General features: G+C 39.8%; 1 protein-coding gene across 5 annotated transcripts in view; it reads right to left on the bottom strand.

Annotated features, from left to right (window-relative positions):
• Window positions 1–1,189: 1,189 nt before the first annotated feature.
• Window positions 1,190–25,394, bottom strand: part of SEL1L3 (SEL1L family member 3) — a 39,558-nt gene continuing 15,353 nt past the window's right edge. For 4 of the 5 annotated variants that reach the window (XM_075420655.1, XM_075420653.1, XM_075420657.1 and 1 more), the window contains exons 8-24: window positions 24,793–24,925; window positions 23,893–24,045; window positions 23,282–23,493; window positions 21,560–21,739; window positions 20,340–20,459; window positions 19,568–19,708; window positions 18,101–18,163; window positions 15,720–15,896; window positions 14,000–14,127; window positions 13,289–13,372; window positions 10,965–11,055; window positions 10,776–10,860; window positions 8,500–8,609; window positions 5,754–5,881; window positions 3,977–4,079; window positions 3,809–3,881; window positions 1,190–2,499 (exon numbers count right to left, since the gene is read on the bottom strand). In XM_075420655.1, the coding sequence (XP_075276770.1) occupies window positions 2,333–2,499; window positions 3,809–3,881; window positions 3,977–4,079; window positions 5,754–5,881; window positions 8,500–8,609; window positions 10,776–10,860; window positions 10,965–11,055; window positions 13,289–13,372; window positions 14,000–14,127; window positions 15,720–15,896; window positions 18,101–18,163; window positions 19,568–19,708; window positions 20,340–20,459; window positions 21,560–21,739; window positions 23,282–23,493; window positions 23,893–24,045; window positions 24,793–24,925 (2,148 nt within the window). In that variant the 3' untranslated portion in view covers window positions 1,190–2,332. The remainder of the gene's footprint in view (window positions 2,500–3,808; window positions 3,882–3,976; window positions 4,080–5,753; window positions 5,882–8,499; window positions 8,610–10,775; window positions 10,861–10,964; window positions 11,056–13,288; window positions 13,373–13,999; window positions 14,128–15,719; window positions 15,897–18,100; window positions 18,164–19,567; window positions 19,709–20,339; window positions 20,460–21,559; window positions 21,740–23,281; window positions 23,494–23,892; window positions 24,046–24,792; window positions 24,926–25,394) is intronic. The other variant, XM_075420654.1, reaches the window with a different exon arrangement.

Genomic DNA, 25,394 nt, shown 5'->3' on the forward strand with positions numbered 1-25,394 from the left:
TTAATACTTTGCTAGGGGCTTCAAAAAAAGCAGCACTCTCTGTGCTAGAGACTGTCACTTACGTAGACATGACACATGTAGTAAAATCCATCTTACAAGTGTAGCTTACTACAAGCAAGACTTGCCATATGTATGTCTCAGTAGTTAGGGGGTTTTTGTGACCATTCTAAGAATGTGTCATTTTGGGCCTAACATCATGCCTACAATGTGAAAATTATTTACTCATCTTCAAAGGCTACCCTGGATTTTCTGCAATACCTCTGGGTTCACCAGCTGGCCCTGCCTGCTTTAATAAAAGAAAACTCTGTGCTGTTGTAAGTGATAAATGTAAAGTTGAGCAGATTCTTAAAATATCCATACATTTCTGTTAAGGAACTTGACATAATCAAACTTAGCCGCACAAAGTTTTGCAACTGCAAACAGACTCAGAAAATGGTGGTGATCCATTTGCAACGGATACCAAAAGCACAGCATATAACCTCTGTACGTCAACAACTGTTCAGGATGCAGAAGTGAAGCTCCTTTGTAACACTTCAGCATACTTAGTAGAAAGGAATACCAAATTATACATAAAAAACAGAACAAAAAATATTACATAGCTTCTATGTACACCTGTACTAAGAACAAAAAGTAATCTATTTGCACTGTTCTTACTCAAATAAATGAAAAAATCAGTAATGTGGAACACTTAATTCACTTTCTCATTATACGTATGGAAAGGAAAAAAAAAAGCTTTAGCATCTGGATTTCTTCCCCCTTGCTTACTCAATGGAATTGCTGTCTCGAAGTACCAACTCTTCTCCAAACACTCTTCAATTTTCAGTTTTCTGCAACAGAAGCATTCCCTGATGATATGTGTATACATACAGTGTTCTATATATATTTTTTAATCTCTCTTGAAGGTGTTTTTTTTTGTTTTTTTTTTTTATCTTTTAATTAGTTCCTTTTTGACCCTTTCTAACTGAAAAATCCCATGTCTTGATTGAAAAACAAACCAAAAAACTCTTCCAGGTCTGCTCTGTGAGAATGCTGTATTCCTCAACAAAAATGAAGGTTGATTGTCCCATCTGAAGCTAAGAAAACAGACCCCTAAATAACACTCCTGAGAATTTGCAACAGCAAGATATTATGAAGCAAGAATTTAATCTGACAGGTGCTTTAAAACAATAAAAATCCTTCACATACAGGCTGAATTAGAAAAATATTTTTATTTACAAGAGTAAATAATGTAGTGCAAGGAGAGTGGATTTAACCCTCAATAATGCATAGACTGATGCAATTTATAGTCTGTGATCTACATTATTTTGCAGAGGTGCATGCACACCTGCGCTAAAGGTCAGGCCTTTCCTACAGCCACTTACCTGACAGCTTTAAATCAGACAGAAGGCATTTGCACTCCGTACTCATCATCCATATAAGCCAGCTAACATTTACCAAAATAACCGTCATTTAAACAGGTGTCTTTAAGAGTTACTGTAGCACATGAAATAAATCCTTTCCAATGTTATCTACGTAAGAATCCAAAAATAAACTGTTCGTTCACTTTGTGTCACCTGTTCACACTTAAATTTTCTTTTATTTATTCATTAGGGAAGCTACTTTCTCTAATCAGCGACTCTTGGCAGAGAGGGGAAACATTGACTCTTGCGTCCCTGAGGGAATTGCTGACACTTCTGAAACTTTGACATTTCAAGGGTTAGCCAGCAGAAATACTACGTTATGATCATACTGCACATCTTCCTGGTGTTTTTCTTTCAAAACAAAGCACTTTTCACATCAAAGAGTTAGGATGGAACAAAAAATGCCAAAAAAAGTAATTGTTATCACTGCATGTACCAAAGTCCCGACGGACGTGCCACAGAACTTGGAAAGTGTTGTTGACTGGGTTTCACTGTTGTATCGCTTCTATGCTTCCAACTTGGAAAACTCTGGTAACTTCACCAGTAAAATAAGACAAAATGCAGTAAAGACAACTTAATAAGATACTAGGTATGTGAGTAAAATTTCTTCTTCATAAAAACAAATGGGAGGTTTGCTCATTCTTCAATTAGTCAAAGACTTTGCGTGTTTTCTTCCAGTCCTTCAACGAAATACAGTATGATCACATGTTGGGTATCATGAGATAATCTGCATTATCTGTTTGGAGTGTTAAATAAATTGTAAAGGTGGGTTTCCTCTATAGTGGAGAAATTACATCAGTGAATTCCCCTACAACTTGGGCTGTTGGACTGCATTATTAACGCCACTAATAGGGTTGGTTGCCAGTTCTTAGATTTGTAGTTGCTCATATCCCATCTTCCCGACGGGACGTCAGCCTCCAGAAAACTGCACTTCAGCTTGTAACAAGAGGATTCTGAGGGTCTGAATCCTGCCACGCTACATCGTTTGAAGAAGTAGATTCTTCTTGCTGTCCTAGTCTGGTAGCATCCTCGTTGCTATTCCCTGAGGAAGAAGGTTCATCTGATGATGGTTCTGACCTTGCTCCAGAAGAATTACGGGCTTCAGAAAAACATCAAAAGAAATTATTGAAAAAGACCCCACTGCATCTAAGAAGCCTATTCATCAATATTTAAATACTATATGGATATAAAATCACAATATAAAGATAATACTCGAAGGTTACAAAATATTGAAAGAAGAATTATCTGTAACTTTATACTTCATACACGTGTAGTATGATTCCCAAGTTACATCAATTATAGCTAGTAAGAAAGGAAAGCAGGGTTTCAGAATTATTTCCATAGTCAGCATTATTCACAGCTATGTGTCTTAAATGCTACCTAGGAACTATAAAGTTCAGATAATCTTTTTTATATATAATGTCTATTTTTTAAAAAAACTACTCCCTATAGGTGTGGGTTGTCAATGTGGAAAGTATTTTTTTCTGTATTTTATTACAGAAATATGTCAGAAAACAGTATTTTCTGACATAGGCTTAAGCTGCCTACTGGGGTTAAACCACAACATAAGAAAATGTACTGAGTGGAAGAAATTATTTTCATAACTGGCAGTATTCATTTCAAGACTTCCCAATTAAGATCCTGTCTTGCAATATAAAGTGAAACACTTGGTTAAAGCTGGCAATGCTTTTGAAATGATGAATCATTTTTTCTGCGTGTAATGGTAGGGTTCTTTTTTTCCCTTTCCTGAGCAATGTAGTTTGGTCTCTGATATCTCTTTCACTACGGTGAGAAAATAATGGGAGTTTTAAGAGACTGAAGTCTGCCATTTGGTTTTCTGTCTCTTAATATTCTCTGTCCCATCAGAACAGAGAACACACAACAAACCTTTCTAGTTTAGGACAGAGGAGTCTGCAAGTGCTGACTGAATGTATTTACTGATTCGGTTACTGGTCTGAGCAGGCTGAACTGCCGAGTTCCTCCAATGTACCAGGTCTCTGAACCCCACTTTTTCTCCCACCTTGTATCTGAGCGGATCCAGTCACATGAAACAGCGAACACAGTCTCGTCGCATATTGCGGAGACAACATATGAAATCAAAGTCCTATAATTACTCTAACAATACTGCATGACGAATTAATCTCTTATTTCCAGTCACCATCTCCTGCAGTTAATGTTTTATTATGAATCTCCTTTATCAAGGGAAATTCTCCAGAAACCAACAGGTTTAAACCTATGCCTCGCGTCATCCACCCTTTTCAACCACCAAAAAACGACTTTTGCATCAAAGCAGCTGCTGTTCAGAGGCAGCTCTACCAAATCTGGAATTCCTGCTTTTGTGTTTGAAGTTTATACTGAAATAAAAAGATCACTCTTATTTCTTCATTTTCACTATGACAAATACTTACCAGCTAAAGACTGAAAACATTGCACTGCCAATGCAACCAGAATTGATAGAACAAAGGTTCCCATGAAGTAGATCTGTAACAGTAAGTTTAAAAACATATATTAGCACAGTGCAAAGCCAAGGTAGTGCTCCAAATGAACTGTGCGTGTGCCAAAGGAGCAATACATACCAGAGTAGACTGTATAATACTGTTCCAGATAACTCTCATGTAAAAATAAAGCAATGCTAATGTGCATGGACTAATTGATTCTTGGTTACTATTATTCCAGCACCTACAACAGGAAGATTAAAATACTTAATTAGTCCCGCTCCACAATTTTGTGGCATCTGTCATCTGGGAATCTCAAGTGGGTTTGCAGCAAACCCCAGTAACCCAGAAAAACAAGCAGATATATTTTCATTATTTCACAGACAGTGAAGTAAAAATTCATAGATTAACCTCATTAAGCACAGAATACCTTATCCTAGGAGTACATTTTTATATTCTTATTAGACAACACTGGGTCTAAACATCCAGGCTACCCTTGCCAAGCAGTCACGGCACAAGGTCATACCCAAGGTACTTTGTTCTAACGAATGTGAGTGAACAGCAGCAGGACTGGATTCCAAGATTAGATGTACAAAATCTGGTTGCCTATGCAGGAGACTGGTGCCTACATCCCTTTAGAGACAATGGAGTACAACATCATGCAGTCTTAGAGCTTAACGAGTGCTTCAGCTGACTAGCTATGAGGTATCTGCTATGGGCTGAGCTGAGTTGCTCCTCTGTTCCTTCAGTTAGGACTTCACCAACCAGGGAAGTTTAGACAGCTAAACCACAGGCACCTATTTCAAGCTACAACTGATTCTTTTCTACCAAGCTGAGGAGGGAGGGGGGTGTGTGTGTAAAAATATGTGCCTTTCTGGACAAAAGTGGCTGATGACGGGAAATCCCTGCAGCGCTGTCAGCTCTGGAGATGGTCTCAATGCAAAGCAGACTGATTCAGCCCAAATGAAGGCAGACTTCAGACTCCAGCTTACAGTCCCAGACGGACCACCTGGTCCAGAAGCCCTATTTATGTGACTGGTAATTTCATGCAGAGTGGAGGTAATTTAGGGTACAAGTTCAAGCTAACTGCAGTGAAAAGCAATTTCAGTGGATTGTTGATGCAACGACAAATGAGATTTTAATGTTGATGTCACCTCCACTTTTTCTGGGTCACACAACACTGACTAGCAAAACAGAAGATAAACCACTCATTCCTGGTTCACAGCTTCATGTATCAACCGTCAGCTCCTCCTTCTTTAAATATCTGTCAGGCAATTCCACAAATCCACCAAATATTGTGTAAGCTTCCCATTCTTGCTGTGCTTTTCAACAGACGTTGCTTTACCCAGGTGAAGGAAACCTAAGTTCTGTACTGGAACCAGAGGTCTCTAGGTGGTTTGTGCATGAACAATGCTGGTGCAGACCTGTGAACTTCTCACATATCTAATATTCTGTGCCACAACACCTGTGCCAGGATGCTCTGAGGCACAGTGTGAGCATAAACAGGCTGGAACATCTTTGCAGAATAAATAGGAACAACTGCTGTTATCCCAATTACATACTTTTAAATTCTGCATTAAAATTATGCTATATTTATCATTAAAAGATTGTTTTGGACAGTATACAAATTGTCAGTGCCTAACTTAGGAACTTAAATATACAGAATTGGAAAAGACTTCCTGGATCATTAAATCCAGTACCTGCTATTTCAGGTAACCACATATAATCAGGTCTCTCAAAAGAGGCATAAACTGAAATATATTTAGGCAGTTTAAGCATTTCAAACATGTTGACCTTAACCTGCCTTAAATCATACAAATGACCAAAGTTAATAATTACACGAGTTGCTGTTCCCCAGAGTAAATGCTACTCACATGGAAAAACAGAAGATGCTGATTGAGGGGAAAAAAAGACTCACCTGTAATAAAGTTCCTGAAGAAGTGAAGTATTACTAGAATGCAATGCCCGATCAATTTCCAAGTGATCCAGAATGTAGGAAGGTATGGAGTTGCCCTCTTCTATGACAAGGGCCAAATTAAAGAAACCCTAACAATAAAAAGCATACACACTTTTTAACCATTAAATTTTCACATGTATCTTTAAGGTCTAATGTAAGCATCAAGTATCTAAATAATTACAATTGTCTTCTATAAATTTATTTAGTATAATGTAACCTTCATTGAATAATTACAAGAGCCTCCTCTCCTAACCACATACCCAGGTGAACACTGAAAATGCAAAAGAATTGGCGTTCATTTTTTGTGACACTGTTTTCTTAGACATCATCTGGAAAAAAATCTGAGGTTCCTTACTTTTCACAGAATCACAGAATGTTAGTGGTTGGAAGGGACCTCTGGGGATCATCTAGTCCAACCTCCTTGCTGAAGCAGGGTCACCTACAGGAGGCTGCACAGGACCTCGTCCAGGCGGGTCTTGAATATCTCCAGAGAAGGAGACTCCACAACCTCCCTGGGCAGCCTGTGCCAGTGCTCCATCATACTCAGAGGGAAGAAGTTCTTCCTCATGTTCAGAAGGAACTTCCTATGCTTTATTTTGTGCCCAATGCCCCTTGTCCTGTCACTGGGCACCACTGAAAAGAGTCTGGTCCCATCCTCTTGACACCCAGCCTTAAGATATTTTTACAGAATCACAAAATCACAGAATAGTAGGGGTTGGAAGGGACCTCTGTGGGTCATCTAGTCCAACCCTCCTGCTGAAGCAGGGTCACCTACAGCAGGCTGCACAAGACCTTGTCCAGGTGGGTCTTGAATATCTCCAGAGAAGGAAGACTCCACAACCTCCCTGGGCAGCCTGTTCTAGTGCTCCGTCACCCTCAGAGGGAAGAACTTCTTCCTCATGTTCAGAAGGAACTTCCTGTGCCTCAGTTTGTGCCCATTGCCCCTTGTCCTGTCACTGGGCACCACTGAAAAGAGCTTGGCCCCATCCTCCTGACACCCACCCTTGAGATATTTATAAGCATTTATTAGGTCCCCTCGCAGCCTTCTCTTCTTCAGGCTGAACAAGCTCAGCTCCCTCAGCCTCTCCTCACAGGAGAGATGTTCCAGTCCCCTCATCATCCTTGTAGCCCTCCGCTGGACTCTCTCCAGTAGCTCTTCATCTTTCTTGAAGTGGGGAGCCCAGAACTGGACACAGTACTCCAGATGGGGCCTCACCAGGGCAGTGTAGAGGAGAAGGAGAACCTCCCTCATCCTGCTGGCCACTCTTCTTGATGCACCCCAGGATTCCATTGGCTTTCTTGGCAGCCAGGGCACACTGCTGGCATTTTTAGGCATTTTTAAGGTCCCCTCTCAGCCTTGTCTTCTTCAGGCTGAACAAGCCCAGCTCCCTCAGCCTTTCCTCATAGGACAGATGCTCCAGTCCCCTCATCATCCTCATAGCTCTCCGCTGGACTCTCTCCAGTAGCTCCTCATCTTTCTTGAAGTGGGGAGCCCAGAACTAGAAGCAGTACTCCAGATGGGGCCTCACTAGGGCAGAGTAGAGGGGGAGGAGAACCTCCATCGACCTACTGGTCACACTCTTCTTGTTGCACCCCAGGATACCATTGGCCTTCTTGGCAGCTAGGGCACACTGCTGGCTCACGGTCAACCTGTCGTCCACCAGGACACCCAGGTGACCTTTAAATACAGCCACCATATCACATTGTATTCTTTTATCTACTAGGGAAATATAGACTGAAGGCACAAATAATTCCTGTTGCGTTACTGTTTAATTCCCCTCCACCTAGCTCTATAGATCATTCGCAATCTGAATAGTGAAACTGAGAGCAGAAATTCGCTCCACACAATTTAAATCCTTAATCATACAGTTTTGACAAGTCTGAGGCAATCATTAGGTCTTTTCAGAGCCATGAAGATGAACACACAGGAGACGTATTACAGGATTCTCCATCAGTTTGGCTTTCATACTTCAGAGTAACTGTTCATGACTCTCTTCTTTCCTTTTCTAGTTTATTAGCAGCAATGTTTTGTTCCAATATCCTTAAACCAGAACCCAATTATGCTACCTCTAATAAATTCACATCCAAGATACTATCTGGGGACATTGTCACAGGGAGAGGAAGAACAGAGGATTTCACCTGGGACGCTTCAGGAGGGTCCGAGGGCAGGACACTCAGTGTTGAAACACTGCATGTCTTTGGTAATGTGACATGGTGTATCTTTTCATTATAAAACGTTTTAAGATGAAGATTTTGTTGGTGGAGTGAACACAATTCACCCTAGGATTCACTCAGTATACCAAGGGAAATGGATCAGTCTTCTTGTTTATTTCCCAAAATAGCAGAGGATAGGACTGGAATAAAACTCAGCAGTCTATTAACTCTTCCCCTTGCAGAAGCAAAAATACCAAGGTCACAACAGAACCAACTGTGTCACAGTAGGGTAGTACTGAATTATGCCATTCACCTTTAGCTTTCAAAACAGTCTAATTCTAAGACTGCCCATCTATACTAGGTTTAACTTCTATTACTATGAAACAGAAGCTATTGACTCACAAGGTATTGTGAAATACTTATAACTTATTCTAGCAGGTCTCTTCAGTGCACAGATGTAGCCAAGCAGAATAACCAGTCTCACGTGAATCCTCAGTTTGTTCTAAACTCTGATTTTTGGTTTTTTATAAACACACTACAACTTCAGACCCACCTGTGAATCCCCCTCTAACGCAGCTTGTGCGTACATCCGCATCGAGAGCTCAAGGTCTTTAGACTGGTTCTGGTAACCGTAGTAGTAGAAATCACCCATCTTCAAATAAGCTGTGGAAGAAACCGGTAGCAGATCATTTAGGGTATTTGTAGAGATAGAATTAACCAGCTATGAATGTGATGGAGAAGTTAATAGTAATTCTATTTAAAGCAGTGTATTAAAAAAGAAAAGGTACTCTTTCTCTCTGTTTGTGGCTACTTTACAAAAGACTGAATACTGAAAGTATTTATCTTGGTTGAAATTTCTCACGGTTTCTATTTAATAAATTTAGTGAGTGATATTGTTACTTTTATGAAAACTAAGACTTCGAGACTTCATGCTGTTTTTCTTCTTCACTTGCTGAATCTGTCTTTCGGCAACCTGTATTATTCAGGTTAGCCCTACTAACTTGGTGAGACTTAAAAACATGCTGCCCAAGTGCTTGTTCTGCACCTCTCACTATGGCAGCTGAACTGATCCCAAAAGTCACAGAACTTTGCTGATGACAATTTCATTAATTTCAAATTCAACCCAGCCCAGGACAACAATACATATAGCATCTTCCTGGTCCAGAAGGAAGCAAAGCCTAGCAAATATTTTACAAACATCTTTCTGGGATACTGCAGAGTCATGAAATGCACCAACAGAGTGGGCATTGACCCAAGCAGGAGTAAGCATAACGTTGCACTAATCTGTGCTAAAGAGTTTAAAAACTCCCACGACCAAGTCTACAATTATCTGACCTAAGCTTTCCCCAAGTGGTCTGAAACACTTCTGCCCCTTGCCCTGTGCCTCTATGGCAGCTACCTAGAAATCCCACCTGGTTTTACAGCAGAGCTCTTCCAGAAAGCAAGCTGGCCACTGACCAAACAGGAAAGGCAGAAAGACTACGTGGACAGGCTGGCACAGATGCAGAGTGGAAGACCACAAGTGCTGTAGTGAACCATCCCCCAGAGCGTTCCCCCTCAACCATTCCAGCCCTGGCCTGGAGAGCAATCCTGCAACAGGCCTTGAGGTCACCCTGCGTTGCACCAATAGTGAAGCCCCGGGAGTCTCTGCTGCCAGGGTTAGGCTCTCCAGCCCAGGCCCACTGGGGATTTGATCCTCCACTACTGCACAGAGGGGTCTGAGATAAAACTTCCCTTATGTTATCCATGTGAGGAAGAGATGAAGTAGTAAAATCCTTCCTCTACTGAAGTCCACAAGCCTTCTATCCTTTACTTGAATGGAATCACAGCCCTACCCCGTGAGTCTTCAGAAGCTACTCTAATGTAAGATTGTACCAGTGGATCTGCCAAAGGGCCATCCAAACTGCACCTTGCTAAGGCATCTACAAAATCCTCACAAAAGCTAACAGGCTTTGTCAGCTCCTGTGGCTTCAGGCTCTGTCAGTGTGGTATTCAGTTTCCACGCTGCTGTGCATTTAAATGAAGAGCTTACACTCCAATTCTCTACGTGCTTACTACAAAGTACTTAAACCTTCGTGTGAGAGAATCAGATCCATGCTTTCAAATACTGAATAACTCTTTTGAAGGCATCAAAATGACTTAGTCACTAAAGTCACAGATGTAGTAAAATTTAAGGCCGAAGGAATGTAACTACTATGCAAAGAAACCTTCTCTTCCAGAAAGGTGCCTTTTTTTTTTTTTAAACAAAGAATCCTTTAGTTCCCCAAGGTAAGATAATGTGCCAATGTTGATAAACTCTGTAACCTAACAGCAAAACTCACAATAAAATAGATAAGCAATCATTTAGCCTTCCTTAGTTTCTCATGACTCAATTATGATATGGAAGTATATTTACTTTTGGATTTTCTCTTTGATAAACTGAACAGCATGAGCTTGTAAAGTCTATGGCTATTTTTTTTTTCTTAAACCTTGAGTTAAATGCTTAGGCTTCTAAATATCTAGCCTGTTCTCAGGGCTTAGCTTCTTTATTTTATTTTATTCAAATGTTACCCATTTTTTCAGGGCTTAGCTTTTTTAATTTATTTTATTCAAATTTATCCATTTTATGCCATAAAAGGAAATTCTCAGAAAAGCTGTGCTGAAACAGAACACTTCAAATACCTTTTTTCCCCTGATATTTCTATTAAAGCACTATAAAGGAAACGTATGATAAGCAGAGATTACTCTTCCCTTAACTTGCTCACTCACGTAGAATTTGTAACAAACGTAGTTCTTGAAATATATTAAAAAAAGTTAAATTAAAATTCAGAATGAATTCTTTATACATACCAAATGAGGGTGCATTGACTTGAGAAACAGAGAAATTGTAGTATCTCCAAACACAATCACTTGCTAGGTATCTCCTTGCTAGGTCCTGGAAAGAAAATAATTGATCCATTCACAGATAAAAGATCAGGATCACATTATCATTAGCAAGTGTTCCTTTTAGGATACTGAGTTGTGAATACATTTACTTACTGGTCTTTCTTCACAGATGTGTGCTAAATTTGACTGTGACACTTCAATCCCAGTTTCAGCTGCTAAAACATAATGCAGCAGAGCTTCATGCCTAAGGTTAGATAAAATAAATCATGAAAACCCTAACAGAAATAACACGCATTTTAGTTATAGATAAAAAACCCGACTAAATAAATTGATAAAATCACCTAAGAGCAAAATTTTTGTACAAGGTTTAAAAGCAAGCGGCTGGCAAACGCATGCAACAGCCACATCTACTGGCAATGCCTGGTGTAACAAGCCATGCGGGATCTCCAGAATTTCCAGTGTTTCCTCTCTCGCACTGAAGCTAGATTGGCTCCAGTGTGCATTAATCTAACGGCAAGACTGATGATAAAGTTGAATCGATATTAAGCCAAATTAGCTATTTAAATGTTTTAGTTAAAACATTCTTAAAGACTCTTACCTCCTCCACTTGAAAACATCTGTAATTAACTTAGCTGTGTGTATCTGTCAAACGTTCATCTGAGTACTTCTCTGGTATGATTTACCCTTTTATTTCTATGACTTGCTTCTCTTATCTTTTTAGACTACAGGTTCTTTGGAACAAGAATTGTCTCTTATTATATTTGAATGTGACAATAAAATAACTGTCAGTCTCTCTATGGACTCTAGGCACCTCACTGACTGTGAAGCAAGTAATAAAAGCTCATTTTGCATTTGCAGTAGAGCAATTCAGTATTGCAGCACTGCACTGCTCGTAATTCCAGAGGACAGCATCTCTTTCATGTTTTTTGTCACTCATCTACTCAATATTATGAAAACTAAGCATTCAAAATTAAGGGGAAGTCTTTAAAATCATGTGTTTGGTTTTAAAATTACAATATAAAAAAACCACTTGGTGTACTTTTTTTCCTGCTAAAGCTTCCTACTTATGGGTCATGTTTCCAGTGACTTCCCCCACAACATAAAGCTAAAACTGTGGCAAGTTTCAGGGTCCAATGGTTTGTTTAACTGGAAGCAAATACGGTTAAATACGCATTTGACTTCAAGAGTAGGTGCTTAGGCAAAGAAACTTTAAACGAAACTGGGAAAGCAGTTGCCCTCACAGAATGAGCAGGTGTAACCTCCTGTTTCCCAACTGCTTCTGCACGATTACAAATTCTTCTTTGTACTTGCACTGTAAAAACATCTGGGACAATGGAGAACTGGCACCACAGAGGGGATTCACGATACCTAAGCTGGGAAGTTAGTTCTTCTGATCCTTAAGTCCCAAAGGGCAACTCGGAAAAGAAACGACATTTAAGACCTCTAAATCTGTCTCTGAAGATCAAACTACCATGACTAACGTGTATAGAACACGTGGCTGCTAACACCGATGACTGAGGAACACAGTACTTGGTCTGCTTGGCAGCGTAACAATACCAGAGATGACTAGGACCAGTATTTATAAGTGACTACCCATACACTCCCAGTCACCGGCATCTCACGTGAGACTCCAGCAGATTCTTCCTCCTAGCTGTTGAGAGCAGACGTTCTGGGATCCTAATACCCTGCCTGTCATGCGCACAGGACTTTCACTCAGTGTTGAAAAGTGAGGTCAAGTCTCAGGAGAAATGTCTGCGACGGACCAAATAAAAAGAAACTTCTTCTAGGAACAGGTTACCCTGGAACAGTCCACTGACAGTTTCTTGTAGATTTCCTAAGCCTGAAGCACTAAGTAAGTGCTAGCAAGGGGAGGCTGCAGGACTAACCAAGCCATTTTCTTATCATGCATGACAGTCTGATGCCTGCAGGTACAGTAGCTGATGCTCATGCCTACAGGTCGCTGCAAAAATGGAGCATTAACCTGAAGGCTATTTTGAAACCTCCTGGTTGGCTCATTGTGGCCTCCTACTATCTGGCACCGAAAAGATAATAGTAACTATACACAAAAAAAGAACAAATCTAATCCAGCAGCCTGAGTTTTCATGACATGGAATTACACAGAAGAGAGAAAGCAAAGTGTGGTTTTTGGAACAGGGGGAATATTAAAATTGAAAGGCATTCTTCTGGCTAATGCAGTGCACACTACATGCTACAGCACTATGGGGTGAAAATCACAGTCAGCAGATACAATGCTATTTCACGTTACAAACTCCCTCTTTTTCACTTGATTCTGTCAGGACTGTAAAATTATGCTTCGGGTCAACTCCTCCTTCCCTTTATGTTAATGGGTGTTTTGCTACTGATTTCAGTGGTGCTGCTATTTGTGTTTTTTTTGAGGTGATGGCCCAACGTTAAGTATCTTATCATGCTATGAAGTTAGTGAAAAACAGAAAATGAAGAGAACAGAACAAACATACCATGAAAGTTCCAGATAAGCATTGAGAGCTTTTCTGATGACATGACCCAAGTAGCCGTTCTTCTCTGCTATGTGTTTCGCCCAGCTGTAGAAAAGAACAAACAATAAAGAAAAATGAACAGCTGTGCTCCAGTAACGTTATCCCAACTGACACTGACTCAAAGGACACTAAAGGATACAGGATCACCTTCTGACTTTTTCCATAAGGCAAACTATGGGATTTCACAGTAGTTGTTGCATCAGTATTGTAACTATTGACTGAATGAGAACATTTTGTCCATTCATCTCCATGAGCATATCAGAGATATCGTATGTTTTTTCTTGGCAAAAATTACTTTTCTTTTTTTTAGAAAACAAACATGAGTTAATAAGTGCTATAACTAATTATCTGTCTTTGTCTTGATGCAAAATACCAGTTCTACCACATCAAGAGCCTGACAGTTGTTGAAAATCAAGTAAGTATGGCTTTGTTAGACACAAGGTCTCTGAGTTGTTCCAGAACAAAAAGTACTAAAAGTACTCAGTATCCTTCAAAAACTACTGGTCACTTAAACAACACACATATTCACGTGGATCACACTTTACTGCAGAAGAACCTTTTGTCGTGGAGGTAAGCACCATGAAGTGGTGACATTTAGACTATGGACTTAAAAAATCACCAATAATCCCACCAGAAATATATTCTCCTTGAACAAATGGTTTCAATCCTTACATCACAGCTTTTTCTGGATCTCTAGGGAAGTCTTCCATATTTCCTGTGATGTAGTACACAGAACATCGTAAAGTCCCTTCTATATGTCCTCCTTGGGCAGCTTTATAGAAATAGCGCGCAGCAACTGTCTGTGAAGAAACAAGACACAATTAGCAACTCTGCATTATCATTGTTTATTGAGTTTTGTTTCCTGGGACTCATCTCATCAAATGAATTAATAGAGGCAATTGGCTAACGAGGGCAAGCCACTTCCAATGTACTTAGGTGAACTGAATTACTTTCTTCTGACTTTTTAAAAGTTTAGGCTGGAAAAAGGTTTTTAAAAACATAAATTCTGGTAATACGTTGAATATCAAATAGAAAAGTGTCTAAATGTGTAACCAATACCTGGTAGCACACAAATCTTGTGTGCACTGACAAAAGTCAAATTAGTTATTCACTAGTACGGAGATTACTGTGGGATCCTGGAGACGAGACACAGGACGAGATGCTCAGATGAAGGCTGGGGAGCAGCGGCAGTGCTCAGCACGTCCATCGGCACGCAGCCACCATGCTCGAGCCTGTGAAGCTGGCTTACGGATGGTAACACAGGCTGTGTAGGCACGGCCAGGGCCGTGGAAGCGGGAGGGCTGTGTGACTCCCCATGTTTTACACTCAGAAACAGTAATCTGGAATGTAAACCAAAGCAGCATCCAGCCTGAAATAATATATTTCAGGAAATTTTTAACCATCGATATATGTTTTCTGTGAGTGAGCACAGACTTCAGAGTATCCATCACAGCCATAACGAAGCACTTCTATCCCATGGCTTTGGTGAATAAAGAAACCTGGGCACTTTTAGGTGTCCTCTTATAATCAGTCTACTCCAAAATGTGTATTTTGGTCACTGGGGAAGGAAAATGTGCTTGTCAAATGCAGTGTTGGTGAGCATTGCTGCTGTCGGCAGCAGAAAGGCTCGCTGGCATGTACCCAGATCTCAGAACTCAAACACCACACTGGAAGCATCTTCTAGCTCCAAGCACAAGGTCTGCTTGCATTTATTACAGCCTACCTTACTATGTTTGTGCTGTTGGTCATTAACTACCTACACAGGGCATTTTTTACAAAGTTAATTAAAAGAAACATAAGCAAAGTAGACCCTTCCTACTAGGGCAAAATAACTTTTCTCATTGATATGTGGAAAATTAAAAAAATGGACTGTGTCACAGAAAGAAAAATCAAAATAGTGCAGTTTATCAGGACTACATTAAACAGTTACATCTGGAAGTCTGGCTTGAAAGTGTTGTACTGCCGTTCTGAGGTTCACAGAAGCTACGTGAACGCAGCATAGCTGATTACAATTCAGGGACAAAGGTTCTGCTGCTTTCATCTATTGTGGGAAGCATCCTTTCCCTATAACCTTTCCAATCTAAAACTGAGAGAAACTGAACGGATCACACGATGCGAGAGCACACACAATCCTGGCCAGCATCACTGGAAGGAGGAAAGCAGAGTCAGTCCCTGGAGCTAAACCTGCACCTGCTTTGTTTCTAAATTACAGGAACAGAAATTGAGGTACACCTCCCTCTAAGCAATCTGACTGAATTACCCAGTAACACCATTCTTTGTGATAAAAGTATCAAAATCTGACTCAGAGTAAACACAGCAATCTCAAGAATAAAGCAAAAACATCCAAACTGGGCCCATATGTAAGAAATAGTACTATTCAATATTTACTCACTTGATTTCTACCAGGTACTCCAGGGTAAATTCCATCTAAATAAAGGACACCAAGGTTGTATGATGCATCTGGATTTCCCAATTCTTCAGCCATTAACCAGTGTTCAGCTGCTTTTCTGTAGTCTCTTTTAAAATTGTGGTAATACCATCCCAATCCATTCACTGCCTGGGGCAAGCCCTTAGGGAAGGAGAAGAGCAGTGTCAGGTGGCACGTTTGCTTCTGCTTTGGGTCACCTCACAATTTCAACCCGCTGCCCGATTTAGGGAAGGTCACGAGAGCACCCAGTCCAGATGCCTGGCACAACGATCCATGTAAAATGACACTGATGTGGGACTAAGAGAGGTAAAGGTTTGATGGCTTTTTTCATGCTATTCTTTTCTGTGGTCTCATATTGAAAGCAAGGAATAAGACTCCAGTGTCATCTTATTCTACAGAGTCTCAGCCATGTCTGCATTCAGATTTGTACTTGTTGACAAGAGCAAACTGTGACTGTTTTTCACCTGTTTCTTCTGCAAAGCCAAAACGGGCCACCTGTTCTTGTGAACTCCCAGAACCTGGCTGACAGGATTAGCAATCAAAAAAACCACTTCTTTTAAACTAGAACATTACTGTGAGAATAAAAAAGAAGCAATGTACACAGAATTTTGCGATGCTATTTTCAAAACTCATTTGATCAACACCATACAGAACCTGCTTAAGATAGTGCTACATGCTATTACAAAGTTGCATCTTTGCATCAACGATTATGGATCAAGAGAAGACAATCCTCCTGGGACAGTTTTTTTAGTTTGGCTGCAATGAGTCACCATCTCCTTGCATAAACTGGTGGATCATATGGTGGCTGAAAGCATGCCAGCCGTTCAAATTGCTCTGTGCCAATAAACGTGAACATATTATTTCCTCTTATTTTATAATATATGTTTAACAGCAACCATGCCAGAACAGTGACATAAAGTAAAAGTTACCTAAAAATTCTCAGTGCACAAATACAAGTTATTTGCTGGCTACTATTGGCTTCTACACTACACAGTCTCTTCCTGTAATCTCTGTAGAAAGAACTGCATACTACTGGCACTTACAAAGGTCCTCTGGAAAAGGATTCCTTTTCCTTTCAGATTTCAACAGTGTTACTAGCTTACCCATTAAAATGCTAAAGCAGTTAAACTTTTCAATAATTACGGTATTATTTTTGTATAGAAATTGTACACCGGAGCATAAAAACATAAGTATCTGGGTTTGAGAAGGGTAAAGAAATTGTTGTCTCTAGTATGCGTCTTTGAATCTGTTCCTCAAATCCTGAGTCAAGGGAATATTGATCACAGTGTGAATGAAAACCACTCAGTTTATTCAAGCCTTTCCAAAACAGGTAGTAGAACAGGTAGTCTTCTCTTGTTTCAAAGGGAGGATAGAACCGGCACAATTCTCTTCTGATGGTGGTCAGCAGTGAAGTACTACTGTCATTGTCAGTTCTGGTTCTAGAACTCAGATGGTATTCAAGGTCTAGGTATCCTTTTATTTTTATACTAAGGACCAGATCATGGCCTGGGTAATCTGACTGTACTAGATTGTTAAACAGAGTGAGGATTCTCTTCTCTGTGGTGCCTGTCAACGTTTTGCGCTGCTATGGAAAAAACTGGTGGCTTTGGGACATCTGGGACTTCTCCTTGAAGTAGAGAAGAGTCGGCCAGAGAGAGCGCGAGCAGTCTTCTTCCAGCTACCAGCATCGCCTGGAGGAGTTCTAACTCTAAGCAGAGAGAACTAGCCATAAACCAGCACAGCTCAGGGGTGGTGGACAGGAGGCCAGCAGTCTTCTGCATTCAGCCCATGAGCTGCAGGAATGCACCATCACCCAGCACAGTCTGAGGAGGTACAACCCAGACCTTAGTCTTTATTCTGTTTCACTCACATCACAACTTAAAGATGCTCTGTTATTTTAGCAAGGCCTGGGGGCACGGCTTTTCAAAGATGGCAGTTATCTCTACCTGACTCTGGAGAGATCACCACATCAAAAGCTCAAGCCTGGTAGGGACTCCTATGAAAAATCATACCTAGTACGCTCCAGAAGAGAATGCTTAGGAACATGAGGCAAAAACATACTCATGGATCAACTATTCACTCTGTAAGTCACCTAACTATCATCAAGTTCCAGAATAGGTAAGTAGAGAGAATTCTTTTTCTTCCATAGAAATTTTGGCTGATTTTGAGTGGTCTAGTCTCCCAATAGGGGGAAATAAGGCTTTCACCATTCATAGTGAAGACACTGGGAGAAGCAACTAGTATTTACACAGAATTATGATAATGTGCATTTTATATACATCAAAGTTCATTATTATTAGCACCTCGTTTAGGACTTTTACAATAAAATATTTATTACATTTTACCTTGGCTGCTGCTTTCTTCATCAGTTCCAAAGCAAGTTTTGTGTTCTTTTTCACACCTTGGCCCTAGCAAATGGATATGTGAAACAATCATTGTTTGCAAACACAGAACACAGGCTGGTGAAAATTCACACAAATGCATTCAAAATGCATTTTAACATTCATACGATTATTTAGTAGGTGCTATTCAGCTTTAAAAAGCTACAATAAAAAAGCAGCTTTGTGCTCATCTGTCATTCACAGCTTTACAAAATCTCAGTGATTCAGTCTAACAAAAATTATTTCATCAGTCAATCCAAGTGATTTCTATGGGTAAACAAAATCACAGATCTTTAATTTACAGCAACTGAGGAAGAATGAATAGCATTCAAAGGTGCACAGATTGTTCACGATTTGGCAATGAGTATAAGCTCTCAGCTTTCCTGAAAAAGGGTATCAGAGTGTCTCCAGGGAAATACAGAGACATTATGCTGATGATATCCATGTAAATTAATTCCAGACATGGGTCTAACTATGGGTGCTCAAAATTAACACAAGCAAAACTTTAGCAAGGATTTTGTAGAGAACAGCCCTCCACTGCCAAAGGAATGAGACGAAGACCTAACAGTTCTTCACTAATGTCTCTAACCTATAGTACCGTTTAATGTCTTCTGGGTGACATCGCTTCGCTGATACAACTTATTTTACTTAGATCAGGTTATGCCTGAGTTTAGCCTCCTCTGCCTACCTCTTCTAGCAGGAAAAAACTAATGGCCTGCAGAGACTATTAATTCCTAAAAAATAAAAAAATCCCAGACATCTAATAGAGGGTATTCTAAGAAAGGATCGAACTTTCACCTACATCTCTACACCAAGGCCTATGCCTACTAGCTGGTCAGATTTTTGGGGAAAAATCAGAATCCACAATTTAGGTGGTATTTTAATCCTGAATCTGGCTAGCAACAAAGTGACTAAATAGCTTTTAACTTGCTCTTTTTATAATTCTTGTGCATATCTGGTAAAAATCAGCATTAGCTCCATAACTATCTACTGACTTTCAGAGTAAATCTAAAAGCACTTGTATACAGTCTCACAGTGTGTCACTGCAGGTAACTTACAAACATCCATGTCACTGGAATGCTTATAAATAGCGTAAGGGTGGGTGCCAAGAGGACAGGGACAGGCTCTTTTCAGTGGTGCCCAACAATGGGACAAGGGGCAATGGGCACAAACCAAAGCATAGGAAGTTCCAGCTCAGGAACACGAGGAAGAACTTCTTTACTCTGATGGTGACGGAGCACTGGAACAGGCTGCCCAGAGAGGTTGTGGAGTCTCCTTCTCTGGAGGTACTGGACGCGGTCCAGTGCAGCCTGTTCTAGGTGACCCCGCTTTAGCAGGGTGGTTGGACTAGATGATCCCCAGAGGTCCCTTCCAACCCCGAACATTCTGTGATTCTGTGATTTTTTGAGGTGAAAATATGAAACGACTTACCTTAAATAACACAATGGCATAATCATATATTAACACTGGATCTTCTGTTTCTATTGCACCCTTTGCATACCATTCTATGGCAGCTTCAGGATTTTTTGCCACTCCTTGTTGGCCCCAAAACAGCATCTGAGCCAATCGTTGCTAAAAGAAAACAACATAAGCATTAATTTTATAAATGCTAGTATTGAAACTGGAACTGCACGTGCAGACTTTTGAAGGCTTAAATAGATTTTAAGTATGTGCAGAAACTAGTTATACAGCCTCGACAGTCTGAAAACATTCGGTTATCAGGAATATTCAGAGGGCTTCCCAGTGGTGAAATATACTGATATTAAATCTACAGCAGGGTTATTTTTTGCAGCTGTCAGTACCACAAAAGTCTGGCTTGATTTAAGTGCAGAGGTAAATGATGAAAGCAGTTCTGACGCATGCAGATGGTTCAGTATCATAAAATATTGCTGCTGGTCTCAGCAGCAATAACTGCACCATATCAAATACAAAGCCAATGAAAACGATCAGAGAAGGAGGTTGCTAACTCTTGACAACTCTTCCCTTTTGCCTTGCATCATTGTTATGGCTTTTTGCATGGTCACTGGGTATCATCAGACAGAAACACTGGAAATAGTTCAAGTTCATAAAAAAGAAGCAATTCTGGGTTGAAAGAGGAAATGTCTGTCTGCTTCACTCACCTCCAACTTTCCTACCTAGTCTATAGATGTACATACACGATGTGTGTACAAAACCAAGAAAGGGGAAATGCATTGCTTTATACCTGTGCAGCTGCATTTCCTCTTGTTGCTTCATGTTTTAACCACATAAAGACATCACCATTTTCTTTTGTTTGAGCTTTTAGCAGTTCATCATCCATCAGCCTTATAGTTTCAACAAATGCCTGAAGAGTAGGTGGACAAACAAAAATTATTACACAATCAATTCATACATCTGCCACCAAAATGAAAATGGTGCCTGCTTCTTGTTTATCCCTAAAAATTTGTTATCAGTTCTGGGTTTTAAAATTCTCACCACCCCTCCACTGGCCAATGCATTAAGAAACATCCTTACATCCACGTAAAAACCATTCACTGCCTCGTAACAGTGCAAAACTGTAAGTCCACTCTACACTGGATATGCCAAGACACCAGCAACTGAACACAACCCCCCCCGTTGTACTTTTAAATGCACTTAATAATGGCAAAGAAGTTCTTTGAAGCCTTTTAAGACCTTTTAGTTTCTGTTGAAATCTCTCTTAAGAGATCAAAAAAAAAGGCTGGCAGAAAGCTTGATGAAGACCTACCCTACCGCACTCTTATCTAGGTGGCCATCTGCTGGTTTTTAATTATTCGGCAATCAAAGTCTCTCCATTTTTTGTACAATAATCATTCTTTCTGATACACCAGGGTCCTAATACTGGCCTACCTTGAGTATTCTTTACTGACAAAGTTGTGTTACCTCCTGTTTCACAGTTCATCCTACAATCATTTTACTGTAACTTTATCTCACCAGTTAGTTATCTAACAGCCAAATCTTTACATTTGATTATAGGAAAGGTAAAAGTATGGAGAGAACAATTAATCTTTTGCAGGAACTTCATGATGTTTAGCTACTGAAGCAGCAAATCAGTAGCTTAATAAACACATTCAATTATACTAAAAATTAATAATATGAGTGAGGAATTAGGGCCCAAGAATAAGAGACTTTACTGAAGTAAAGCTGCAGACAATTCTGAGGATTTGAGCCTAACTTTGATTTGGTTTCCCCCTTGCTAAGCAATTGAGTAATGATACCTTTTGTAACAACCATAGAATGGTGTGGGTTGGAAGGGACCTTCAAAGATCATTTAGTCCAACACCCCTGCCATACGCAGGGACATCAATCAGATGAGCTAATATTTGTATATCAAGACAAAAATATTCTGGCCACATAATTAATCTTAATATATGAAAAGTCATTTGCACAGAAAACCAATTCGGATACACTTATTAACTCTTTTACCTGATCCCCTTTTATAGTGTGTTGATCCAACGATGTCTTTATCGCAATATTACTGTAATAAGCATACGACAGCTCCAAATCAAGTGGGTAGTTATTAATACCTTGGTAATGTTTATAGCCAAGATTCATCACAGCAAGTCTCTCATTGCCCTGAGCGCCAACCAAACTATACAGCAGTCCCTGGCAAAAATTAACAGACATAAACAAGAGTGAATTCATAGCACAGCTCACAAGTTTAGCATTTTGGTGGAGATTTACAGGTAACAGAGTGCTCATACTGGTAGCTGATATACTAGCTATGCCATGTAAACACATTCACAGAATCAAGCACAGCCCTAAAGTAGTTAAAATGTCTTCTATATGTATAGAAATATTTGAAAGAAAAACTAGACTCTCTAAATACTTTTTAAGCATTGAACTTACTCTGTCAGCACTAAGTGTGCAGCAATTTTTTAATGCCACTTTATTATAGTGTTAATTATACTGATATTTTTCATACATAGCCGTGACTTAAGTAGTCTCACTGATGTCAAGTGAATTTTTTTCACTGAATTCATTGGAAACATATGGAAGTTAACAAACAGTACTTGAAAAATCTTACCCTAAGGATCTGACAGGGCTAGAAAGATGGGACTTGTGGCTGACAAGGTTTCAGCACAAAGCCTCCTTGAGCTACATGTTAATGGGCGCTCAAAATAGTCAAGGTATCATAGATTTGCCAAAAGCATTTTCAGCTACACAGCAATAAAAACAGTGGTGTCCTGTCTGCGCTGGGTATTAAATCATTTCCCACACTATCTGAAGTGGATCCAACGCTGTAATTATTTAGCTTCCACAATTAGCACTAGGTATACTCCATAATTAGGGTATAAAAATGGCTCCTGTCTAACATTTCTTGTGTTTGAGAAACTGGAGTGAGCTCGATCTCAGATTGACCTCTAAGGGTTCTTGTGATTCAGTACCCTGTAACCACATTAGGCAGATCTGCTATTCTTTATGACCATTTTATATTACACTATTATATCACACTTAAATATCTGTTGGCAATTTCAGTGTTGCTCTCTTCCAGTGACATACAAATATCTCCCCTTTAGTTGACCTTGCAATGGAATCGCATGGGAACATTTCAGCTATTTGCAACCTGCCTAAAAGGGCAGGAGTTCACGTGCTCTGCAGTTGCTCAGCTGAAGCATGGTTAGTTTTTTTCCAAAAGAAAACTTCTGATTTGGTTACCTTTAACCATTTGACCATAATATACTCAGTGCCGCATTTTTGCACACTGTAAAATGGGAGTTCTTTCCTGACTGTACCATGCACTTTCCACTTTCGGGGATTTGCCTGACGTGAGACTTTTTTCATACCCATCTACAAATGACTGTGGGTGACTTGAGGATTATTACCTCATCCTACCTCCTCAGTGACTGGGAAAAGCTGTATATTCCATGCTGTTCATTTCACCACCATTTTCAGGTCTTACCACACCATTGATTTCCTTGTTCTGGATGAGGAGGATAAAGATTCCCGCCACCAGGACTTCATAAAGACTTTATTGCCATCGGCTACTTAGGAGTAGCTGTATTGGTAAATCTCTTCAACCACAGCCTGAATCTGGGGTCCATTTCACATTTCTTTTTTCTATTGATCAAAAATTCCTCCCATTTCTGAACTGCCTTTGCAAGTCATTACTTTCACAGACATAACCAAATGTACTAAATATCCTACCTTTGTACGGTCCACGGGCACACCCAGCCCTGTTTCAAATACGACCGCAAGAAAATAGGAAGCCTTATGGTATCCACAGCAACTGGAATCCACCAGGAGAGGGACAGAGGAGCCCATATTGCTGAGGCCATCGGCACGGGATAGACCCTTTGCAACTTTCTCAAATATCCTCTGGCCAACTTCTGTAACTGTATTGCTTCCATCTTCTAACACTACGAATAAAACACAGGAGGCACAGTTATTCCAAGAGTTAAAACCAGGAATTGACTTCCCCTCCTTAACTTCATAGGACTGAGTCAGTTTCTCATGCTGAATGGTATTCCCAGCGCAGACAACCAAAATTCCTACAGATACAAGGTACTATTGAATAGGAAGGGTGAAGAAAAATCCGAAAGACTGCCCCAAAGTAACCAACCACTAAAAGCATAAGGATATCTCTATTTCCTTCAAAGCCATCCTTCCTTTGCAGCACAACATATCAGCCACATGGCACTCCTCTACTAAGTTAGTTGATATGAAATAAAAAGATATAAACCACGAACTGAAGTCAAAGCATACTAACTTACATGACATATATTGTGGAGTTATTTAAGAACAATAAAAAAACATACGATTACCATCTGGAGCACTGAAGTCTATCTCTTGCAGCAGTTTGAACAAAGTGTTGTACTTTTCCCTGAGCTCTTTTCCCCACATGAAGGCATCACATTTGTATTTTTCTCCATAATTATGAATCAGCTCCAAATAAGAGTTTTCATAGTAACCTAGAGAAAACACAATATTTAAGACACAAAACCTGACTTGGCTGGTCTTTAAAACAAACTTCTGGTAGAAAAAAAAGGTGTTTCTAAGGTAAACTAAAAAGTCATGGACAAGATAAGCACATCCTTAACACAGAGTAGTACTAAAAACTCATACAGCTAGCACAGGCCACTTACAAATACATAAGATTTCTTCTACTCTCTTCCACAGTCTGGTCACAATGCATGCGATCGAATTCTAACTGGAAACACAAGCTAGTTTTCAGCACAAATTTAAGCTATGTTACTCTTCTTTCATTAAAGTGGTTGCCTTGGTATAAACCTGTGAACGGCTGCATGTTAGGCAACTGTGGCAGAGACATTCTAGCAAAACCCACCCATTTTTGGGAAAGGGTTTAAAATACACGTGCCTTTAGGATCATTTAGGAATGAAACAGAAGAAAGGCAACTGAACAGTTTACACACAAGCTTGAAAGTGTTTCTTTGTCCCTTTACGCACCTGTCTTATTAGAGAAGAAACATCAACAACATGATTTAAGTTTGTATTCCATGGCACAAAAGTCTTTGCAGGGACAAACCACCGTTTTAGCTACCAGTAACAAGGCTAAACTCTTCAAATTGCCTTTTTTCTTGTTATGTATGAATTCAAGTTTAATTTTGATGATTGTTAACCAGATTCTGGTAAAACGAAAGAAAAGAGGTCTCCAAAGATGGCAGTTTAAAATTTATATCTCATAGACCAACACTTACAATTTCTTTGTGCTTTTTCGCCTTGCCTTACAATATAGTTGTACTCATAAACTATTTCTTGAATGTCCATACATCTGTCGTAGTAGAGTTCAATTTGTTCCACTGTTTCTTTGTCATGAAGAGGGTTAGAAATCTATAAAAAGGCAAATGACGGATAAATGGCATCTACAGTATCTGCTGTCGTCTACGCTTGGCGAGAAAGCAGTGTTGTAGGCAAATAACAAAGGAAACAGATTGTTTACTACAATCAGCTTAGCTGGCACATCATATTCATGCGTCAGACAACCTGATGCTGGCCACAACAGACTATGACCTTAAACAGCCAGCATAGTCCAGAAGAACATGGATAAAGTTCCAAAATCAACTAAGCTTATGTGACTTTTACCACCAACTTCAGCAAAACCATGGATTAATCAAATGTGTTCAATACTGTATCATCAAAACCTTTGGGAAGCAAAGCAATATTGCAAATTAGTCCTTACTGCAATACAAATTTAGGAACTTTGCTATACATACTCACTTCTAGAAGTCTTAGAAGTGGTAACTAACACTCCTAGACTTCAACAGAAACTGATTATATTTTGGTTATCTATTCCCAAGTA

The sequence above is a fragment of the Opisthocomus hoazin genome, chromosome 5 (genome assembly GCF_030867145.1).
Source record: "Opisthocomus hoazin isolate bOpiHoa1 chromosome 5, bOpiHoa1.hap1, whole genome shotgun sequence".
NCBI classification, from domain to species: domain Eukaryota; kingdom Metazoa; phylum Chordata; class Aves; order Opisthocomiformes; family Opisthocomidae; genus Opisthocomus; species Opisthocomus hoazin.